Source organism: Dermacentor andersoni, chromosome 8 (genome assembly GCF_023375885.2).
Source record: "Dermacentor andersoni chromosome 8, qqDerAnde1_hic_scaffold, whole genome shotgun sequence".
Classification (NCBI taxonomy): domain Eukaryota; kingdom Metazoa; phylum Arthropoda; class Arachnida; order Ixodida; family Ixodidae; genus Dermacentor; species Dermacentor andersoni.
Genome location: NC_092821.1, coordinates 122,882,071 through 122,902,088, shown reverse-complemented (window position 1 = coordinate 122,902,088; position 20,018 = coordinate 122,882,071). Strand labels below are relative to the sequence as shown.

The 20,018-nt window shown below is 48.5% G+C and overlaps 1 protein-coding gene across 1 annotated transcript; it reads right to left on the bottom strand.

Moving 5' to 3' along the window:
• Positions 1-2,716: 2,716 nt before the first annotated feature.
• On the bottom strand, positions 2,717-4,177 carry LOC126529415 (uncharacterized). Its single transcript, XM_072284122.1, has 2 exons — positions 4,036-4,177; positions 2,717-3,644 (listed from the first exon to the last, which is right to left on the bottom strand). Exons 1-2 carry the CDS (start codon positions 4,175-4,177, stop codon positions 2,914-2,916), a joined length of 873 nt encoding a protein of 290 aa, XP_072140223.1. The 3' UTR covers positions 2,717-2,913.
• Positions 4,178-20,018: the final 15,841 nt, after the last annotated feature.

Here is a 20,018-nt window from a genome sequence, read left to right as displayed (position 1 = left end):
CCCTCAAAGCCAACATGTAGCTAATAACTGCATGCAAACATTAACTGAATTCAATCACATAAGGGCTTTTACATATATGTTTTAGTAAGGTTTAAAAATAAAAAGGAGTTGTTAACTAGCTACCCGCCGTAGTTGCTTAGTGGCCGTAGTGTTGGGCTGCTAAGCACGAGGTCGCGGTATCGAATCCAGGCCATGGCGGCCGCATTTCAATGGGGACAAAATGCGAAATCACCCGTGTACTTAGATTTAAATGCACGTTAAAGAACCCCAGGTGGTCCAATTTCCCGGAGTCCCCCACTACAGCGTGCCTCATAAGCAGATCATGGTTTTGGCACATAAGACCCCATAATTTAATTTCAACTAGCTGAAGCAAGTCAAAACCGCTTCAAATGGCCATGTCAAAATTATGTAGTAGTCCATCCCGGATATATCGGACTCGAAGGGGGTCGCGAAATAGTTCGATGTACCGATAATTCGAAATACCAAACACATGCCCCCGAAGCTCACCTGAATAAACATCCGCACGTCTCGAATCGACACTTTCGCGAGATTTCGGTAAGCGCAAATTTACCGATTCGCTTCTGCAAAGACCGCGTCGAATGCACAGAACTTTACTTGCCCCATTGTGCGCACGAATGTCGCCCGCGCTGCGGATCGGTCTTTTGGACCGCAACGCTAAACCTAAAAGTCCGCGTCGCCGGACGCGAGACCGGCCGCCATGCGCCTCTCGCGCGTCAAATTGATTCTTGTTGCGCGTTGTTCGTTGAGGATAAAGTAGAAATGGAGGCAGTGCGGGAGCGAACCGACATGTCTTTGTGTGGATTTGTGCCGTGCCGCCATGCAGCGCAAGGCTTGTACTGAGAATCGCGCGCGAACGTGTCTGCATGCGGCCGCGTGTGTCCGTTTAAACGGCCGATCGTCGTACGTCGATAAGGCGACGAGTATTCCAGCCAGACTGTAGTGTCGGGTTTTGGAACCGGCTTCCTGTTGTAACCAGGCGGCGGCCTCGCTATCTCGTCCGCCCTACCGATTCCACACATCTCGCGTGCGCCGCTCGGCGGGCCCTGCGTCGACGCCTCGCGATCACGTGACTTCGCCCTTGCCCTCCGGCCGCTGTGTCGGCGACACAGACGCTGTTTCATAGATTCGAAAGTGACGTTCGGCTTGCAGAACATCCGAGCCCATTCCCACTCACGTATACAACACTGCAAAGGCGGAATGAAACGCGTTCAGCGCGTATACGACGGGCCTGCGAATCGCACAGCGAATTGAGTCTATCGCGGCGGTGCTGCCGCGCGGTGGGATTTCCGCGAAGTGCGGATAGGCGTGCGTAGGTTTTCGTAAATCCGCACTGTGACGTAAAAATCCGTGCATGGATGTTTCAAGTCGAGTCGAGTAGGATTCGTCTTGGCGTTCTGCGGAACCTTATTAAAAATGGCGTTCCCGGAAATCCGGTGGTGCAGACGTCTCCAGTTCGACATCCTGTATATGCACGGAGCCACTCAGTGTAAATACGGAATTGCATCCGCGCCTTCTCGTGGAATGCGTATCGAACGCGAACCGGGAGGCCTTTCGCCACGTGCCTTTCTCGTTCTCGAAATAAGTAACGCGGCGACCTGCCCTTGTCGATAACGAACGACCGCAGTTTGAACGGGCCATCCGCATATGCGCAGTGCGAGCAAAATTCAGACACGTGCGCACCCTGCTCATTTTTTTACTCCTTGACATGTATTGCCCTTCAGTTCAATGTCTCGTCTGACAGTATCTGCTCATTTAAATAGTGCCGTTTCGAAATGTCAGTATTTCCGACGGCGCGAGAAGTGATCTTTTTTTTTCGTTAGGAGTATATCGCGACGCAGCGTTCGATGTGTTGTGTATGTGGCGGTGAACGGAAACGAGGTGCACGCGTGGTACAGCGCTGTACTTTGCATGGGATTCCCAGTTGTTCGATATAGACAGTAATTCGATATATCCGGTATCGACTGTAGCAGCTTCACGCTGCAGAGCCCTATATGTTGTAGTATTGTAGAAGCAGCAATATAGTGGACAACTCGATCGGAAAGCGCCGTGGTAATGACAAGTTGCTCCAACCATATTTTGCATCTCCTAGCGCAATGGAGTCTGGTGGCACGGTAAAAAGTCAACACCATTAACCACAACGCCATTATAAAGGCCAGCTAGTGATGATTAAAATGGAGTAATATCAGGTTTCTTTCATGTCTAGACTGCTCGAATCTCGTTTTCATTACAAATACATAAAGCGGGCGGGGAGAGATTTTAAAAGCATTACGAAGGCCTAAAACACTCCTATATCCACACGGACATCAAGTGCCGGCATATATCACTCAATATAGCGGTTAAAATATGACGACGGACTAGACTGATTTGAGTCAACATTACATACTTGCGTGGTATCCCAGTTAGGCAGTTGGATGGTACTCGTTATAAAATCATGGCTCCTGCAATCTACTGTTGGGAGTTTCATTAACAGCACCAGGAACATCTTCCATAGAAAGACAAGAGTACAAGCGACGGCATTTAACTAAATGTGTGTGGTGGACAATAATGCCTCGTGAGGTTTCGTCCATTGCTTCTCCTCGTCCCTGCCGACCAGCGACGCAGGCCCAACAACCTGCCGCGAAAACAGTTGCCAACAGCACCCGTTAAGAAACACTGGTGCAGTGTAAGGAGATACGTTTCGCAAGGAAGATGCATGCTCCTTGTGAACGCCAATTATTTCCGTGTTTTGCTTCAGCTTTGCTCTTGCCCAAAACGGTCCAAGCACTTCGCACCTTCCTCGAGCCAAGGCAAGTAGGTATATGCTAAAAGTTGGCACACAAAACTGACGCGTCGTAGACATACACACTGCCATCATCCAGAAGGAAAGGGCACACGCGACACGGAAGCCGACTGTCACGTGATAGTCCAAGTCTGGCTGAAGCGCGTCGCGTCGTACGAGACGGCGTGGTCGGCCACCCGAGGCGCCGCGGCAGTGGCGACGTTGACCGGCGTCCGGCTTCCCCCGCGACTCGGATGCACGCGCGCGGCCAGTAGCCAACCGCAGCAGGCGTTCTTGATCTTCTGCGGCCTGCAGAAGAACAGTCTCAGCAGGCAGAACACGAACCCGATGCCGACCAGGGGCGGCCCCAGTCCGAGGACGGTCGGCCGGGACTCCGGGTTGCCGAACCGGCCGTACGTTGCGAGCAGCGTGACGGCCGAGCCGAGGAACGCGAGCAGAGCGCCCAGCAGGAGCAGCACGTCTGCTCCGAGGGTTTCCCGAAGCAGCTGGCCCGGAGGAATGAGCGGCCTGCGGCCCTTGACGGGCCTCCAGCCGGCCAGGTTGGTGCCGGGCGGCGGGCAGGCGATGCTGACCTCGGTCCAGTCCTGGCCGCCGCCCGGGCTCACTTGCTGCTGCAGCGCCATCTGCTGCTGCTGCTGTTGTCTCAGCTGCTGGCGCTTGATCATGATGTCTCGGAGCCGCCGGGCGACGGGCGTCAACGCAGCGCTGCGCATGTTGCGGAACGACTTGACGGCCAACGCCACCGTCGGGTTGGTGAGGAGCGGGTCGCTGGGGTCCAGCGGCGCTGGCGGAGGCGACGACGGCGGCGGAAGACCGCCCGGCGCCAGGGACGCCACGGCTGCGCCTGCGGATTGAGATGACGTAAATTGTGAATGGCAATGTCTTTTGAGAAGCCTTGCGCGCAGACAGGACTGGTCGCTTTTGTCTGCTAATTTTAGAGCGATAGCTCTACTGCTACAGGTACAAACCCAGAAAACGCCCTGGTTCCGTAAACCTGACCTTCAAACTCAGCCAAGGTCAATCTGAGCTTGCCGCTATACCGGCTGCTACTGCGTACGCCGCGTGAGCGCCCATATCTTGAAAGCGATCTGCGATGTGGACAAAGTTCGCGGTCGCTCGGGCCCCCCTTCAAGGCGATCTGCGATGTGTACAGTCAGCCGCAAAAGCTTGCGGGATCTGCAATGCGTGGCGAAGCGACGCAAACCTGCATTGCTGCGCCGTCTACCGTCACTCACAGCGTGGTGTCGAGGCTGCACAAAGCGCGCCTGGCGCGGAAGTGCCAGGAGCCTCGACACCACGCTGTGTAACGGTAGACGGCACAGCAATGCAGTTTTGCGTTATTCGGGGACCATAGTTTTGCGTCGCACCGCCACGCATTGCATCCCCCAAACTTTTGCGGCTGACTGTACAAAGTGAGCCGAGTGCTGGTAGCTCCGTGCGCGCTGTGCTTTCGACGCTTACTTCGAGTTGAAGCGAGACGCAGCCTGAAGGCCAATTCGCTCGCTGCTGCTGCCGCGCCGAGCAGCGTCTGTGTGCTGTGATGCAATTGTAGATGCAGTAGTTGCTGACGGCGCCGAGCACCTTCTGTGTCCTCTACCAAAGCAAACAAAACCGTGCTATCGCTCGACAAACTTGGTTTGACCGCGTTCAACTACGGCAATTTTTCATCGAATCATTTGAGCAACTATGCACGTCGACCTTACGCTCCTCAGCGTCGACACTTGGTTGGCACTTTAATTTTTTCTGTCTTGTAAAATAATAATAATATTTGGGGTTTTACGTGCCAAAACCACTTTCTGATTATGAGGCACGCCGTAGTGGAGGACTCCGGAAATTTTGACCACCTGGGGTTCTTTAACGTGCACCTAAATCTAAGCACACGGGTGTTTTCGCATTTTGCCCCCATCGAAATGCGGCCGCCGTGGCCGGGATTCGATCCTGCGACCTCGTGCTCAGCAGCCCAACACCATATGTCTTGTAAAATACATTACATTAAAATAATGTAGTCGAGTACAAAGCTTTTGATGACTGTTCATATTGGTTAAGAAACATTGTTCCGTTCTTAAAATATTTTGTAAGAAACTGCCCTACTGCCAGAGCAATTTGGAAGGTTGTTAATTTTGTCGTAATGAAGAGGTGCTATTTTTTAATAATTGTCCTCGGCTCCATTCGCAGTCTATTCTCGCGATGCGCGGAGAATAGAAATTGGTGCCAAACCGGGCCCAGAATATTCTAGAATTCCAGCTGTTGTCACAGAGGGAAAGCAAATCAACGCGTTCCAGCATGAAGCGCATAAGTGGTGCTATAATTCTGTGTGATCGCATACTTTGATTCGCGTTTTTTTTTTTCTGCTACGGGCGCTCAACGCGGCTAAGTATTTCATCTAAAAATATCTTGCCAAACTAAGCAACAAGTAGTTCACATGAAATTTTTTTTAAGCAAAGTTTGTATTGCCTCACTCATGTCGGTGTTGCCGTACGAAAAAAATCCAAGGAGCGCGAAAATAAAACTGGCGTGTCGCGCTGCGGATTCGAACCACCGACCTCCGTGTTACGAGACTACCACCGTTAACCTATTCAGTCACTGTCGGTTTTCTTTCTTTATTGCATGGAATTATGAGTAGTTTCATTCAGTCACTGCCGGTTCGTAATACGCGCCCTTTAAGGCGGGGTTTTATATGCATGAAGAAGTAGACTCAGCGCAAGGTGCGAGCCAATCACAGGCGTCTCCTCCCTCCGGAGAAGGGAAAGAGTTTTAGCACGTGTTCGCTCGCCTTGTGCCCACCGTTTACCGCAAATTCAGACCCGGCAGTTCTGCCGAAGAACAGGCGGCGTTTGATGAATGCCGCCGGGAACTCGTCGGGCTCGTCGTGAGAGAGCGCGAAGCCGAGGTGTTGCGACAACGAAGAGCCGCGGATCCCGAGCTCCGCTTGTAGCCCTCGTCATAGTAGAGGAAGGGCGGTCAATTTGCTTTTTTTTTTTTGCATGATATATACGCGAACAATTCGCTGCGAATTATTTGGGCCAAATTGGGCAGGGCAAAGTGGTCTGCAAGAGGCCTATGTGTTGGCTGTCGAAACGCATTTTTTATAGCCAGGGGCGTAGTGGCCAGGAGGGGGAGGGGGCACGTGCCTCCCCCCTCCCCGAAATTTCGCGCAATGACCGTATCTCCGCGAAAGTGATAGTTCGAGAGTACCGCGCCCCTGGAACCACAAAAGCAGTGGCCAGGTGCTGTGCGAGGCGAAACTAAAGGGAGCAGATGTGACTCGTACTGCTGGATCTAGTCGAGATTCAGGAATGCACCTTTTTCCCGCATAGTCGACTCGGCGATCGCCGCCGTGTATATGTCACACAGCGGAGCTCGATATATCTGTACGGATTTCGCGTTTTTAGTCTGTGGGGTTTACTGGCTGTCGACATGGCGCAATTAAGCGTGCATAAACTGTACAGCCGATCAGTCGACACGGGTACAGAAATCGAGCTCTTCTTTTAGTCCTCAGTTATAGTGCTGCCACCTGGTTTCGAAGATGGCGCCTGCGTTTCTTTTTGTTTTGCTTTGCTGGGTTACTGGGGCGCCTCCTGACCTTACCGAAAGTTGGTTCTTTATTCTGTGACCTTACTCCTTCGACTGCATTGTGTGCGTGTGTATACCGGTTACGGCGCAGTTCTGGCGTTTATCGATCGACTGCTTCGCGTGCGCGGTCCTCCGTAGAGTTCGACCCGCTACTTGCACAGTGGCACGCAATCTGCGACAAGGGATTGCGATGGCAGCGCGCGGAAAGAGTGCACTGGCACATACGCGAAGTCTGTATATTCGGATGGGGTTAAAAGAGAGAGAGGGTAGGAGGGAGAAAGGTAGAGGGTCGTAGAGATGGAAGCGAAGTAGTGGCCGATCAGGAAGACCGAGGTGGTGGGATGGCCGTTAGGCCATCCGTCTTTGTAGAAATGTCCTATAGTCTCGCCGAGAGCCCCGACGAGTCGAGGTACTCGACGACACTTAGGAAGGCTGGTAGCTGATTACGACAGGGGAAGAGGATATCTTCCTCCACCCTGCTGGCGCTGTGCCGTGCTCCCGCATGGGTTGCAGAAAATAGCGCGAGCCTTTTCTCCTTCCCCACAGGAACCACTTCTCTGTATATTCGGAATAGTGTAAAAACAAAACAAAAACAGAATAGGTGAAATGGTCGTCGATTGCGACGGAGTGAGTGAATTAACGTGCGCTGAGCCGCCGTACGGCATGCGTATAATTAAACTGATCAAGAGTGTAAAAGAAGCTCGGTAAACGCTGGCGCGAGATCTTGCCACTCGCGGCATGCATTTGGTGGAAGAGGGAGGCTGGTTCGTCTGCGGAAAACATGCGCGACTGAGTACAACTGAAGTCCGCAGTGAAGCCCCGCCCACGCCCTCATAACCACCAGCCGCTGTTCCTCCGCGAGGCTGCAAGTAGTTCGTACTTCAAACTTTCCCCGTTGCCTAAATGAGGCGGTAACTACAAAAATAAAATTACCAGAGCGTAATTTTATACGTTTTCGCTCGCCTATTATAGTGAAACGGTGAAAGCCTAATTCGTTATTGAACTGAAATAAAGCGCTTGCTTCGCTGCAGCTATTTAGTGTCAAGTTTCACTTCAGTTGGCAGTGGAGTTTCATGAGTAAAATGGGATCAGCAGTGAAATGAACTGTACCGCGGACTTTTCAAGAGGGAAATGCTCAGGCTCCGTAAACTTTGTCCATGTCTGTTTCACACCTCATCGCTTCCGCCGATGAAAAGACTTCGAGAACAGCAGATGCTCCGGAGGTATCAGGCATAGAGTCTATGGTATCAGGTACGACGCCATTTTGAGATGGTCGCATGACGACGATTTTGTCTGCTTCTGTGATTGGTTAGCGGAGGAACACAACCCCGCGCGGTCCGTGTGCCTTGGTTGCCAACTGCAGTTCTTTTTTAATTGTATTTCGGCAGCTTTCCTACGCGTGCTGTAGGAAACCTGCCAACCACAATGATAGATATATGATTTGACCGACCGGCTGATTGATTGAATAATTAATTAATCGATTGGTTGGGTCTATCGATACCATCACCGCGTATCGCCGTCGCCATTTTCCATGTATATTTGGAGGCGTCCCGGATAAGCCTCAAATTTCGTCATGACATACTGCGACGTTTTGTGATCCAAAAATATCAGTCTAACCTGTCTAGTTTAAAAGCACCACCAAAGTGCAAAACAAGATCGTTTTATACCGGTAAAGTTGTCTTTGAAAACTCAATATTCATTGATTTGTTGAAAAGCTGTTTACGAACGTGGATCAAATGAAGATAAAACCAGCGCTGCATGGTAAAAACTAATCGTATAAAGACGCCAAGGTTTTGGCGTCTTTATACGCGTGTGCCATCACGAATTTCAAAGCATTTTCTTTTATTTTGGGTCATTTTGCCCCTCGATAACTGTCTCACAACTTACTTGGTTGAGCCTTTGGTCGCTTTAAATTGCCACGTCGTTCTTTGCCGGTATACACGTAACACGAATAGACTCCGTCAAAATCAAAGATTTTACTGCGAGCTGGCGCAGTTACAGCGTCGCTGCATGGGCGCTGCCATCTTTTGAACACGTGACCGCGCCGGCATTGAAAGCGCCCTCTGGTTTTCGTGCTGGTGGGGTGCGCTTGGAAAACAACGGCAGGATGAGGCACACTGAGGCACACACGGAAGCGCCCTATAGCAACTGACGTTTGCTGAAAATTCCACGTGTTCATATACCCGTAATCGTAAAGCCATGTGACATGCCCCATCTGCGTTACCTGCCGAGTTAAAAAAAAACATTTTTTCCGACTTACAAGAATAATATGACATACTGGTGCACTTGGTATCTTCGCTGATTGTGGTTTTTGCCTCTGTAATTTCTCGTGCACATTTATCTTTGTGGGAGCTGATTATGCTACAGTTTGAAGGGGAAAAAAGGGAGGGGGGAAGCAACACGCACCTTATCAAGCCTCGTTTCACAGTAAGTGTGAACACTTTGCAGAAGCGTGACATGACAATGGGCATTGCATGGACAGTCCATGTAATGCGGCCATGTGATGCGTAGTACAAATAACCGAAAAGTTCCCGGTCATGGCGGCCGCATTTCGATGGGGGCGAAATGCGAAAACGCCCGTGTACTTAGATTTAGTTGCACGTTAAAGAACCCCAGGTGGCCTAAATTTCCGCAGTTCTCCACTACGGCGTGCCTCATAATCAGAAAGTGGTTTTGGCCCGTAAAACCCCATAATTTAAAAAAAGAACCGGAAAGTGAAGCGCTCTCGAGGACGGTAGATGTAGGTGCGGTGTGATGAAATGAGGGAATGTGTGGGCCCAAAAATGGTGTCAGCTGGTGCAAGACAGGGGTAATTGAGATCGTCCTGCAGTGGGCATAAAAAATAGCGTGGTGATACGATGATGATGTACTTTATAATACAGCGTGTAGTTTAATATTCCTCGCACAATTTGATGCATGACTAAGCGGACCTATGCGACATAGAAATCGGAATACCTCCACCGTACAAGCGGCGCCCAACACGGCACGGGTGGTGCAGTTTTTTTTTTTTTCTTCTTGATCATCCACTCAATAAATCAGTCGAACGTATAGCCGGATTGCGAGTGCAGACATATATGCACTTTCGCGTTGGCACGCCTTCGTGCATTCGCATGTGCGAAATATGAAATCGATCGCTCCACATCATGCCGTCTGTACGTGCCAGCTTTTTCATCGGGGGCGGGGGGGGGGGGGGGGGGGATTATGACAATCTTGCGAAACCATTGCAGAACTCGCGGCTATTGTATAAGTCCGCGACGACGTCTTTTCAATTTGACTCCTTTCTTATTTTTTTTAATTGCTCGACTAATACGGCACGGAGTCCGAAAAAATAAAAGACAGATAATTTTATCACTCAAATCTGGGCGTACTGTAAGCTCGATCAGTGTAGTTTTTGTTTCTTTTGTTAAGAAGGAAAGGGCGTCTTGCACAATTGTCGCGAGAGGGGGCACAATTAGAATGGGCTTCACGGGCACTGCGGAATAGCTTGCTTGATTGAAGCGAGCATGTTCCGATCGAGCGATCGTGGTCAGCCGACGCATACATAGCCAGGCGAGAGACGTTTCGAAATGCCGAGTCGACAAAGGAAGCATAATAACGCGCTCTTTGACTCCTTCGCTGCAGTGCGCGGCGTGACCTGACCGGCGTCTTTTGAAAGCGTGTGAGGAGCATCGAAATGGTGCCGTCTAAGATGCCAGTACAAAAAAAAAAGCAAAGAAGCTCAAAGAAGAAAAGTAGAACGACTTGAAATTACAATTTTGTTTCCGAATGAGGCGAAAATGATAGGTTACGCGTAGTGCGTTCGAATAGACAGTGAAAAGGCATCGGTACAAATTACACTTCTTGGGTACCAGAAGGCCTGCCGTACAGTGGACTGTCGAATTCGGTTAATTCAAATTTTCGCTTGATTCGAACGCACTGTAAGCTTATATCTGCGCAATAGACAATGAAAATGTATCGGTATATATTACACTTCTCAGATACCAGAAGGCCTGTCGTACAGTGGACTGTCGAATTCGGTTAATTCGACTTTTCGCTTGATTCGAACGCACCAGAAACTTATATCTGCGCAATAGACACTGAAAAGGTATCGGCACATATTACACTTCTCAGATACCAGAAGGCTTGTCGTACAGTGGACTGTCAAATTCGGTTAATTCGACTTTTCGCTTGATTCGAACGCACCGGAAACTTATATCTGCGGAAGAAAAAGAACATACATTGCTATGGAAAGAAAGCTCGCTTAGTTTCAGCTAAACTTGTTCCGTTCCCGGGTGTTTAAACATGCTAGAAGTAAAGACTGCAGGCTACACCACCTTGAGGCTTCCGCGCTAGTTAGCTTCCGTGACGTCAGATTTTAACACTGTAAACGTTTCCAGAACACAGAGGGATTGGGGGGGGGGGGGAGCAGGCAAAAACGTGAAAGTCCTTTGGAATTTGTGACGTCACGCGTATGTGCCGCCCACTGCTGCTTGGCGCGAAATTCAACAAATTGAAAAATATTTGCCCAAACTTTCTCAGCTCGTTTTTCGCATGGAGTAAAGACATGCAGGTTCTTGAAACACTACTTCACTGCAGGCCAAACTTACTCGGTTTTTCATTTTTTTTTTTCATTTTACAGAGCAGTTTCGTGCTTATACCGCTGCTAATTGTTAGCGCTGACATGGCACGCAAAGATGGCTTCCTTTATCTTTTCTTTTTTGTTTCTATGTATACCCTATCAAAAACTCTCGTACGACACTTATGGCACATATCCTATAATCTACTATGCATCATATGAGAATCAACATATGGCCCTTGCACTCAAAGATGACCTCCTTTATATTTTGGTGTCTACATACCCTACCCAAAATGAAAAAGAAAAAATCTCGTACGACACTTCCGACACATATCCAATAATCTCCTTATGAGAACATACATGTTTCATATGTGTTATCGTGTGATCATACGAGATTATTTGAATATGTGACGTACGAGATTTTTATTTTACGATGCGGGTTACAAAAAAGAACAAAAATCCATCCTTGTGCAAAATTTCAGTGCTAACGACGCAGCTACACGACAAGAATTTAATTCGTTGTTGCTGACCGTTGCTCGGCAGAATACGCACGTCACTGTATGGATATATCCGTCTAAATTTTTTTCTTTTTCTTTTTTGAAAAAAATAAATATCGAAGCCCATACTCTTACGGAGACATTACTATATCGGCGCAAAATAGCTAAGCAATGCGGCTCGAACACACATTTGCTACATCAGAATTCAGGACGGAAATGGTGAGGTGTATAGGTTCTTGAGCCTCCCGAAAATATATAGATATGCCTAGAATCACTCAGATCATCAAAAAAAAAAAAAAAAAGTCAGACATCACGCCTCCGCATCGCACTTCATCCCGTCATAGCCATATAAATGCTGTTTATCCCCCCTCAAGCTCGCACCACCGCTCATCTTAACTCTTTTTTCGTTCAAACAGTGAAAGACTGGAATCATCTACCTGCTGAAGCGGTGCACCACTCCAGTCATTCATCGTTCAAGGCATTCATTGAACAAACGACCTTGATATGCCCACCCCTCATGTAAAACCCCAAATGGGGTATTTGAAGTATGAATAAATAAATGAATAAATAAGCTAATTAATTAATTAATTAAAGAAAAACGACGGAATTGAGCTCGCTAGAGCGAAGTAGTCAGTATACAACGCATTTTCAATTTGTCTGCGGTCCCTCCTAGATGTTTTTTTAAGGGTTCGCGAACGTTCGAAGTTTAGAATGCGAATCGAAAATATTAAACACCAACTATTCGTAGTCGTATTCGAAAATGAAATGCTGGGTATTTTCGAATACTTGAAACAAGTCAAATATTTCGCGACGGCGTCTTGTTAAGTACCACTACCGTTCTCAGTCTGCTAAACAAAGTGTCGGAAATTATATCAGCATAGATCAAACAACGACAAAGGTATTTGAAGCAATGCAGAAACAAAACGAGTACTGCAGTTAAGCATTGCTTTCGGTTTCGCGGCGGAAGCCTACATGTCAACCTCTTAGTCTGTCATTTCATGTTTTCAGCTTTCTAGTCGTGTAGCAATTTGACAACCAGTTAGTTTTTCATTGCAACTGGTCCTTTTATATGCGCTTAATTAAGGCCCACAAAAGTACTTAATTCAGAAGTTTTTTTTTTACTTTTTCTTCAACTACTGAATTTTTTTCTGGCAACCATTTATTTAATGTTTTTGGAAAGCTACACATTTTCTGAGAATGAATGGCTGTTTGGACAGCAGCCATTCATTCTTAGAAGGCTTGTTCGCAACTAGATGCGAAAGATGTTTCCTTCTTCCTTCCTGATCTGCTGTTTCCAGTACCAATATAGTTCAACACTATGCTTCTTTTCCATTGAATTTATCCAATTTTTACCTTCCGCGTTTTTAACCCTAGTTTAATGCTGTCTTTCTCCGTCCTCGTGTCTGGCATACTTACTGGTTAGCATCCTAGTTCTTTTCCGACATTGTGGGTCAACGCTCTTTCTGTATAGGTATTTACAGGGTGTCTACAAACCGAGAAAACCGGGAATTCTCAGGGATTTTGAGTAGTCTGGAAAAAGTCAGGGAAAACTCAGGAAATTTGGGCCTCTATCAAGGAAAATTAGCGGCAATTATATTGAAAGGGTCGAAAGTCGCGGTAATGGTGGATCGAGTAACAGACAGGAATCGTAATGAATCGTCTTTGATGCCCTGTCGTCGGCAGGAGGAGTTGCCAGTGTACAGTCAACGAGCGACTTTCCGGATTCCCGATAATTTGGACGGCTTCGCGGCCCCGCCACGTACCCCATAGAGTCGACGTATAAAAACGTGTGAAATTTCCGACGCAAGAACTCTTCGCCGTCCGAATTTCCGGACGTTTTGCCGTGACCGCAGGTCCGAAGCGGCAATAATCAAAGGCACCACCACTGCCGTTTTGATTACTCCGCCACCTCGAACCGGCACTCTCGCACGCAGATCCGCTGGCAGCCGTTGCCACCACTGCGGCAACGCTAGGCCTAGCTGCTTCGACGTTCGCTAAGCTTCTTGCCGTTGGGTGCCGAGTTTTTTATTAAAAGAATTAGCTGCTGTCAGCAATGGCACGGACTCCGCCTTTGTGGTCCTCGCGATTGGCTTGGAAACTTGGAAAACATGGTGCGTTGCATAATGATGGTTCCTGAAAGTCAGCTTCGCCTCTGTACAGAAGTGTTACTTGCTGAAGCTTACGCAAAAGTATTGCAGTGAAGCATAACAAGCATGAGAAGGGGCCACGGAACACAGTATGTATTCCTTAATTATACACGCAGGCACCCGGTATTTCCAGTCACAGTACGAGCATCTATATGCCTAATATGTGTACCGACAGGCCTTCAGAGCGTTTTCGAACGTGCCTGTGGCGGTTTGAGCCCTTAAGGGCAGTAAGTAAATGACACGGATTTATTTTTTTCCAGCTGGCCGATTTTTCGGAGGTTTTCGCGGCCCCTAGGGAGTTCGAAAAATTGGTCGTGCACTGTGCAACTGACCAAGATGCTTCAAATGGTCCTTGGGGCGAACGAGTGGCAGAAGGCGGACAAGAACAGAAATGACCTACGCAGTGAGTAATAAACGGGTATAGAAGCTTGCTGCCGCCGTTCTGAAAGAGCTTGAGCTCAAAAAATAAAGTTTTGGCTGATGCCGAGATGCAGGTGTCCCTCATCCAAACCAAAATAAACTCTTTAAAGCAGTGAAACACAACACTCGGGCGTCGTGCGCGGGCTGAGAGTACGTCAGGACAGTTGAGGTTGACTTACGAGCTGTTGAGAGAGAATCTCAATTGTGACAGAGTCCGGGCCTCATCCCGCTGAGGTTGCTTTCAGTTGATAGAAATAGCTCACATTCGAAAATATTTGCTTCTATATGCATCTCCTTTTTATTCGTATTTGATAATGTCCGACCCCATTTGCAATCTTTTTCGAAGACACTTTATTTGCTGTGCATTTTACTAACCCATGCCTTCTATTCTCTTTTTGGATAACATAAACACTGCTCCTTAGTATTCAAATTGGATTAAGTCACGTTTTTATTTTTTTCATGCGCTTACTAGAGAGTGACAGCATCAGGCGATATGGTTTCAGTCCGTCTTGACATAAAACGTAGTTCTGCATCACTCCGGGAAATTCGCAATGGCACTCAGGGAAAACCTGGAAAACTCGGGGAATTTGGAAATGTCAACTTGGTAAACACCCTGATTTAAATACCTTAGCTGCCCACCTGTTATCGTCCAATTTCCTCAGGCGTTTTTCATATAGGATTTTACTCTGAGCTCCCCGTGCTCCGAACGATGCCCAGCCCATATCCCCCTGTACTGCTTCGCTTGTGGTTTTCCCGTGGGCAGCTAGTGATAATCTTCCAACAGCTCTCTGATTTACTTCTAGTCTCGACTGAACTTCTGCCCTTAAGCACAGGACCGTATTCCCGAAAGTAAGCCCCGGCACCATTACTCCCTTCCAAATACCTCTCAGTACATATCATACCTGTTGTACCCCCACAACGCCCTATGTTTCATTATCCCGGCATCTCTTCGCCCTTTTGCTATGAAAGACTGTTCGTGCCTTTCCGTGTACATCTGTTTTTTGTTTATCCATACCCCGAGATATTTGTATTCGGCCACTCGTGGTATTTCATGGCCTTGCATTGTAAGCTCCTGATCAGTAATCAGTTGCATCGTTGAAAAACATCCCACTGGACATAGCTGCACAAAAACTGAAACCTAGACTGTCTCCTTCGTCTCCACAGTAATTAACCAGAGTTTGCAAATATTCCTGGCTATCTGCTACCAGTACAATATTGTCCGCATACATTAAACCCGGTAGTCGTTGCTCAACAACCTTTACGCCTAATCTGTACGACAGATTATACCCTAGATTTCTTCCTTGCAGCCTTCTTTCCATACTTATCATATAAAGCATAGGATGGATGGATGGATAGATGGATGGAAGGTAGGAGCGTCCCCTTTGAAACGGGGTGATGGCAGTTGCCACCATGCTCAGATTTTTATTTTGCCTTTAATTTTTATTTTTATCTGTGTTGTGTGTTATTGAATTTCTCGATTTTCTTTAAATACGTCTTCCTACCCTTTTAACCTATGCCACCTCTCTGCTTTTGAGCCACCAATCCTCCAATCGCCTTTTGCTAATTTCCACTGCATATTTATTTACATGGCTATTATTATCTCTGAACCCTAGGGCTTCTGGAAGGGTGACTGTGGCCGCATGCATTATAAGGGTGCCTCGATGTCAGCCCCGCCTCGCGCCATTCAACGGCAGCGCAGGACTATACATATTGTGACCGATGTCACAATATGTATAGTCCTGCTGTCAGGCTGCTCTGATCTGCTCCAGGAATCGCTCAACTTCTTGTATACACGCGTCAGCGGCTTGCGACGGCTGACGAATACGTTGCACTTGATGACGCGATGCTGTAAATGTAAACGGCTGAGTGTATAGACGAAGGCAACAGTGAATAAGATATCTCGTAAACGAACCAAGAAGTTTGAAGGCAAATTGAGGCGATAGTGGCATTCGACGAATCTGCAGCTTCACTTTGCGCGCCTTCTGCGTTTCGCCGTGGAGCTATATACAGTTGAACATCGATGCAATAATTAAGGTTGCACGCGCTGTTGCACGTTCTGTCAGACGAAGTGTGCAGAAAAAAAAACTTCGCTAGTTATTTCACAAAATGGCATATTCGACTGTATGTAGTTCGAAGAGCTATGCCCGAACGACCAGCCATCCCGACGTTGCACTTGACGTGTGATTTGACAATATAGAAAAGCCACACAATTTATCCGTCAACCAGGTAATTGTTACATTTATAATGCACGCGGGCTTACAGGTAATTATAGCTAAACGAGTGCATTAAATGTGCATCAAGCCTTGCATGCATGTATATGCAAGCAGACGGACAGGCCGGCGGTGCGCCAGATCCAGCGTGCTTCTACATATGAGCTAGCTGCTGGGACATCGACGCGCGATCGACGTACGTTCCGTCGGCACATTCGCAGCAGCCACAGTTCTACGAAGCGTGCGAGGCGTCGTTACCAGGAACAAAAAAAAGAAAAAAAAAACAGTTCGCGTCCACTCAACCGCGATTACGCGGTCCTTGATGACCATCGACGTGCTCGTTTCACTGCTTCGTTTGCTCTGCAAAAGCAGACGAAAAGGAGGAAGGAAAAAAGCAGAAGGCAGGGAGGGAGCAGACGAAAAAAGAAAGAAAAGAACACGCCAGTGCCGTGACACGACTGTTGACGCGTTTTTTTTTTCGTTTTTTTTTTTTAGTGAATAAGGCATTCATATGGGGTGCAATTCTATACGCTGGGTGAATCGCGTTGGGCAGAAACGTTGAGAGAGGGACGACCTTTTTACCGGCCGCTCGATGAGCCGAGGCGCGTGCATGTGTATATGCACTCAACGGGGCCGCGACCCGGGTCGAACGCGTACGCGCGCGCGCCACCCCATCCCACCGCACCGCTTGCGTGGACATATCTGTCTCGTTCGCGAGTTGGACGATGACGAAAACTGCTAGTAACCACGCGGTATAACGGCGATGGCGCACACAACGGCGTAAACACGACAGGCTCCTGGACCATGTAGATGCTTATCTTGAAGGACGTTTCGTTTTTATTATGCCATGCAGCCGCGGCTGGAAATGGGCCCGGCGCCGTGTGCTGCTTATAGAGACGCGACGGTGGAGTCGATGCGAGGCGAAGGACAAAATGCACATGTGCAAGGGATCTTGGGTTTTTACAGCGAAGCTGTATATGGCTAACGTTCTATGTAGTTTTCGTGTCCGTGCTTCAAGGCCACCAACAAAAGTGAGCGTTGGCCGATACCGAAGATAAAGCAGGCTTCAAGCATTCAATAATAATAATAATAATAATAATAATAATAATAATAATAATAATAATAATAATAATAATAATAATAATAATAATTGAAATAAATTGAAAAAAAAACTCGTAAGCAAGGTCTGCTGCAGAGGATTACATGGTGCGATGATGTTGAATGAATCTGCAGGCATCGGGCTGGGGGGGGGGGGGGTATTCTGTAAGGGTCTACCTAGTGAACTGTCCATTTCGGCCACCACTGATTGGCTGGAACTGCACGATAGAGAAGAAGGTAGGCTGCCTCCGCCCCCCCCCCTCCCCCGCCACCATCTGGTGAAACTTTCGGGGCATTCGTCCTGCAGTGGATGTAAACTGGGCAACTGCTGCTGATGATGTCTAAGACTTCCTGTTGTTTTCTTGGCTCCCTCATCGTGTTGTTAACCTCCTCTAATATGCCGATGTGCGGCAATAGGTCAGGCGTGCAGAAGGGTGGATCCAAAAGAGGGGCAAGTAAGGGAAACCCCCGAGACACTATATATATATATAGTGTCACGCTCCTCCCCCGCATGGAGTTACTGGCTCCATTTGGCTACGGCGAGGGTTCTGCAAACAAAATGCGAAAAAAAAAAGTACTGTTCTGAATTTTGCTCAAGATAGTCCGCGAAGAGAGTATACGTTCAGGAAATTCTGCCCCTAGTTTCACCATCATCATCATCAGCCTATTCTTTAATTGTGTCCACTGCTGACGAATCAGCAGTGATCTCCGATTGCCACTGTCTTGTGTTAGCTGATTCTAGGTTCGGCCAACAAATTTCCCAGTTTCATCACCCAACCTAATTTTCTGCCGTCCACGACTGCGCTTCCCTCCCCTTGGAACCCATTCTGTAACTCTAATGGTCCACCAGTTATCTGCCCTACGCATTACATGGCCTGCCCAGCTCCATATTTTTTCCCCTCTTAATGTCAACTAACGCCCCTATTTAATTGTCCTGAATTAAAGACAGGTATGCTTGGCTTTATCCAGCGAAGATTAAAGTCTGCATATAGTCACTTGAGCTGACCATCGCTTCGTGATTACGATGCGCCTCTGTCCTATATGGTCTGTTCGGGCACTCATATCTTTCAGTGGTTCTTTTTTAGCCCCGCAGAAGCGGCCGTGTGAAACTGTTCTAGCTTTCTGCAAAATTTTCGCTGCACCTTTGCTACTTAGTGTAGCTTCAGGTTTCGACGCTTCATCTGACACATGGCCATGACTTGGAACGTTCACCTTTAGAAACCAAATCTGAGTGCGCATGCGAGTCCAACCCCCCCCCACCCCACCCACACACACCTCTGTTGTCAATTTACTTCGACGGGATTGCCCTCCTTGATGCTACCCCGTAGACCCACTGTATTGGGACAGACGAAAACCGTGCGGGAGCCGATCCCGAAGATAGTGCAATGTCGGGCCGACCCGCGGCGGATGTGCAGTTCGCCACTAAGGGGCCCACATACACAGCTTCGCTGGTCATATCCTTCTTCACAGAGTGGAAGGGCACCGAGTTCTTTTTTCTTTCTTTCTTGAGCGTGTAAGTGCATGTACTGATAAAAGAAAAGTAATTTCCGAAGAATGCGCTTTTGATCTGACCCACAGTAAACGGTAGAGGCGCTCGTATGTCCTCTTTCCTTTAGGTACTCTTTAGCAAGCCAGATTAACTCGCTCAAACGCAAGTTCCTTGGAGGAGCATCAGTTCCCCTACAACCACGTGCAAATAGACGGAAAAAGCCAGTGGCGTAGCGCGAAATATTTTTCGGGGGGGGGGGGGGGGGGGGCGGTGGACAGGACGCACTTGACCGGAGACGGCGAGGGGGCCGAGGGTGTTCTGGACAGGCCGCATGCTAACACAGGAAATTCAGGGAACGGGGCGAGGGTTCGGGTCAGGTGACCGGTGTGTCACCCCCTGGCTACAGTCAGATGGCGGCCACATGGCAACATCCATGGTTCTGTATCCGATGGCTTCATATCCCATTCACAATCGATAGTTTGATCATGCAACGATTTCTCAATCGCGTTTTGCTACGCCCACACCAATTCTACGTCACCTACGTTCTCATTCTTGGTCACCTCCCTCAGTTAGGCTCTGTACTTCGTTTCATGAACCGCTGTGACGGCGTTCCGTCTCTTTCACGGACGCTGAAAGCTCGGACGATGAAAGCGAGCGGCAGTGAACCGACCGGGGGAAGAGGGGAGCGAGGGCATTCTGCAAGTGGACATGCCCATTTTGTCTACTGCTAAACTTCTGCTTGGCCGGGAGCGCCTGCCTCCTGACGCGTACCCCAGTCTAGCCAATCATAACTTCAGCAGCAGACGAAATGTACATGTCCACTAGGTGAACACTTACAGAATACCCCCCACCCCCGAAGCTAGAGCTATCGAACGAGAGCTACAGTAGCCATTCGGATGACGCCGTCTAGACTACCGAGCCTGCGCCCGTGTGAGCATTACTCAAAAGCACCTGCAACTACGTGGCAACACATGGATTTTAACGGTGCAAGAGATTTCGGTAAGGATACGTGCTTTCGCGTCCCCGATGCAAAAGTGGTGCAGACGTCGTGTTCCACGTGGTAGCTGCGTGGATATGAGCGAAGGGCCGCGCAAGTCACCTGCACCTGATGCACGCCATGAATTAAGTAGACTTCAGAGCTGAAGTGCGTACGTAAAAGAAATCCGGCTGCCGCAAGGTGGATACAGACCAGAAGGACTTGATGACAAGCCGCTTGTAATTGTTACTTT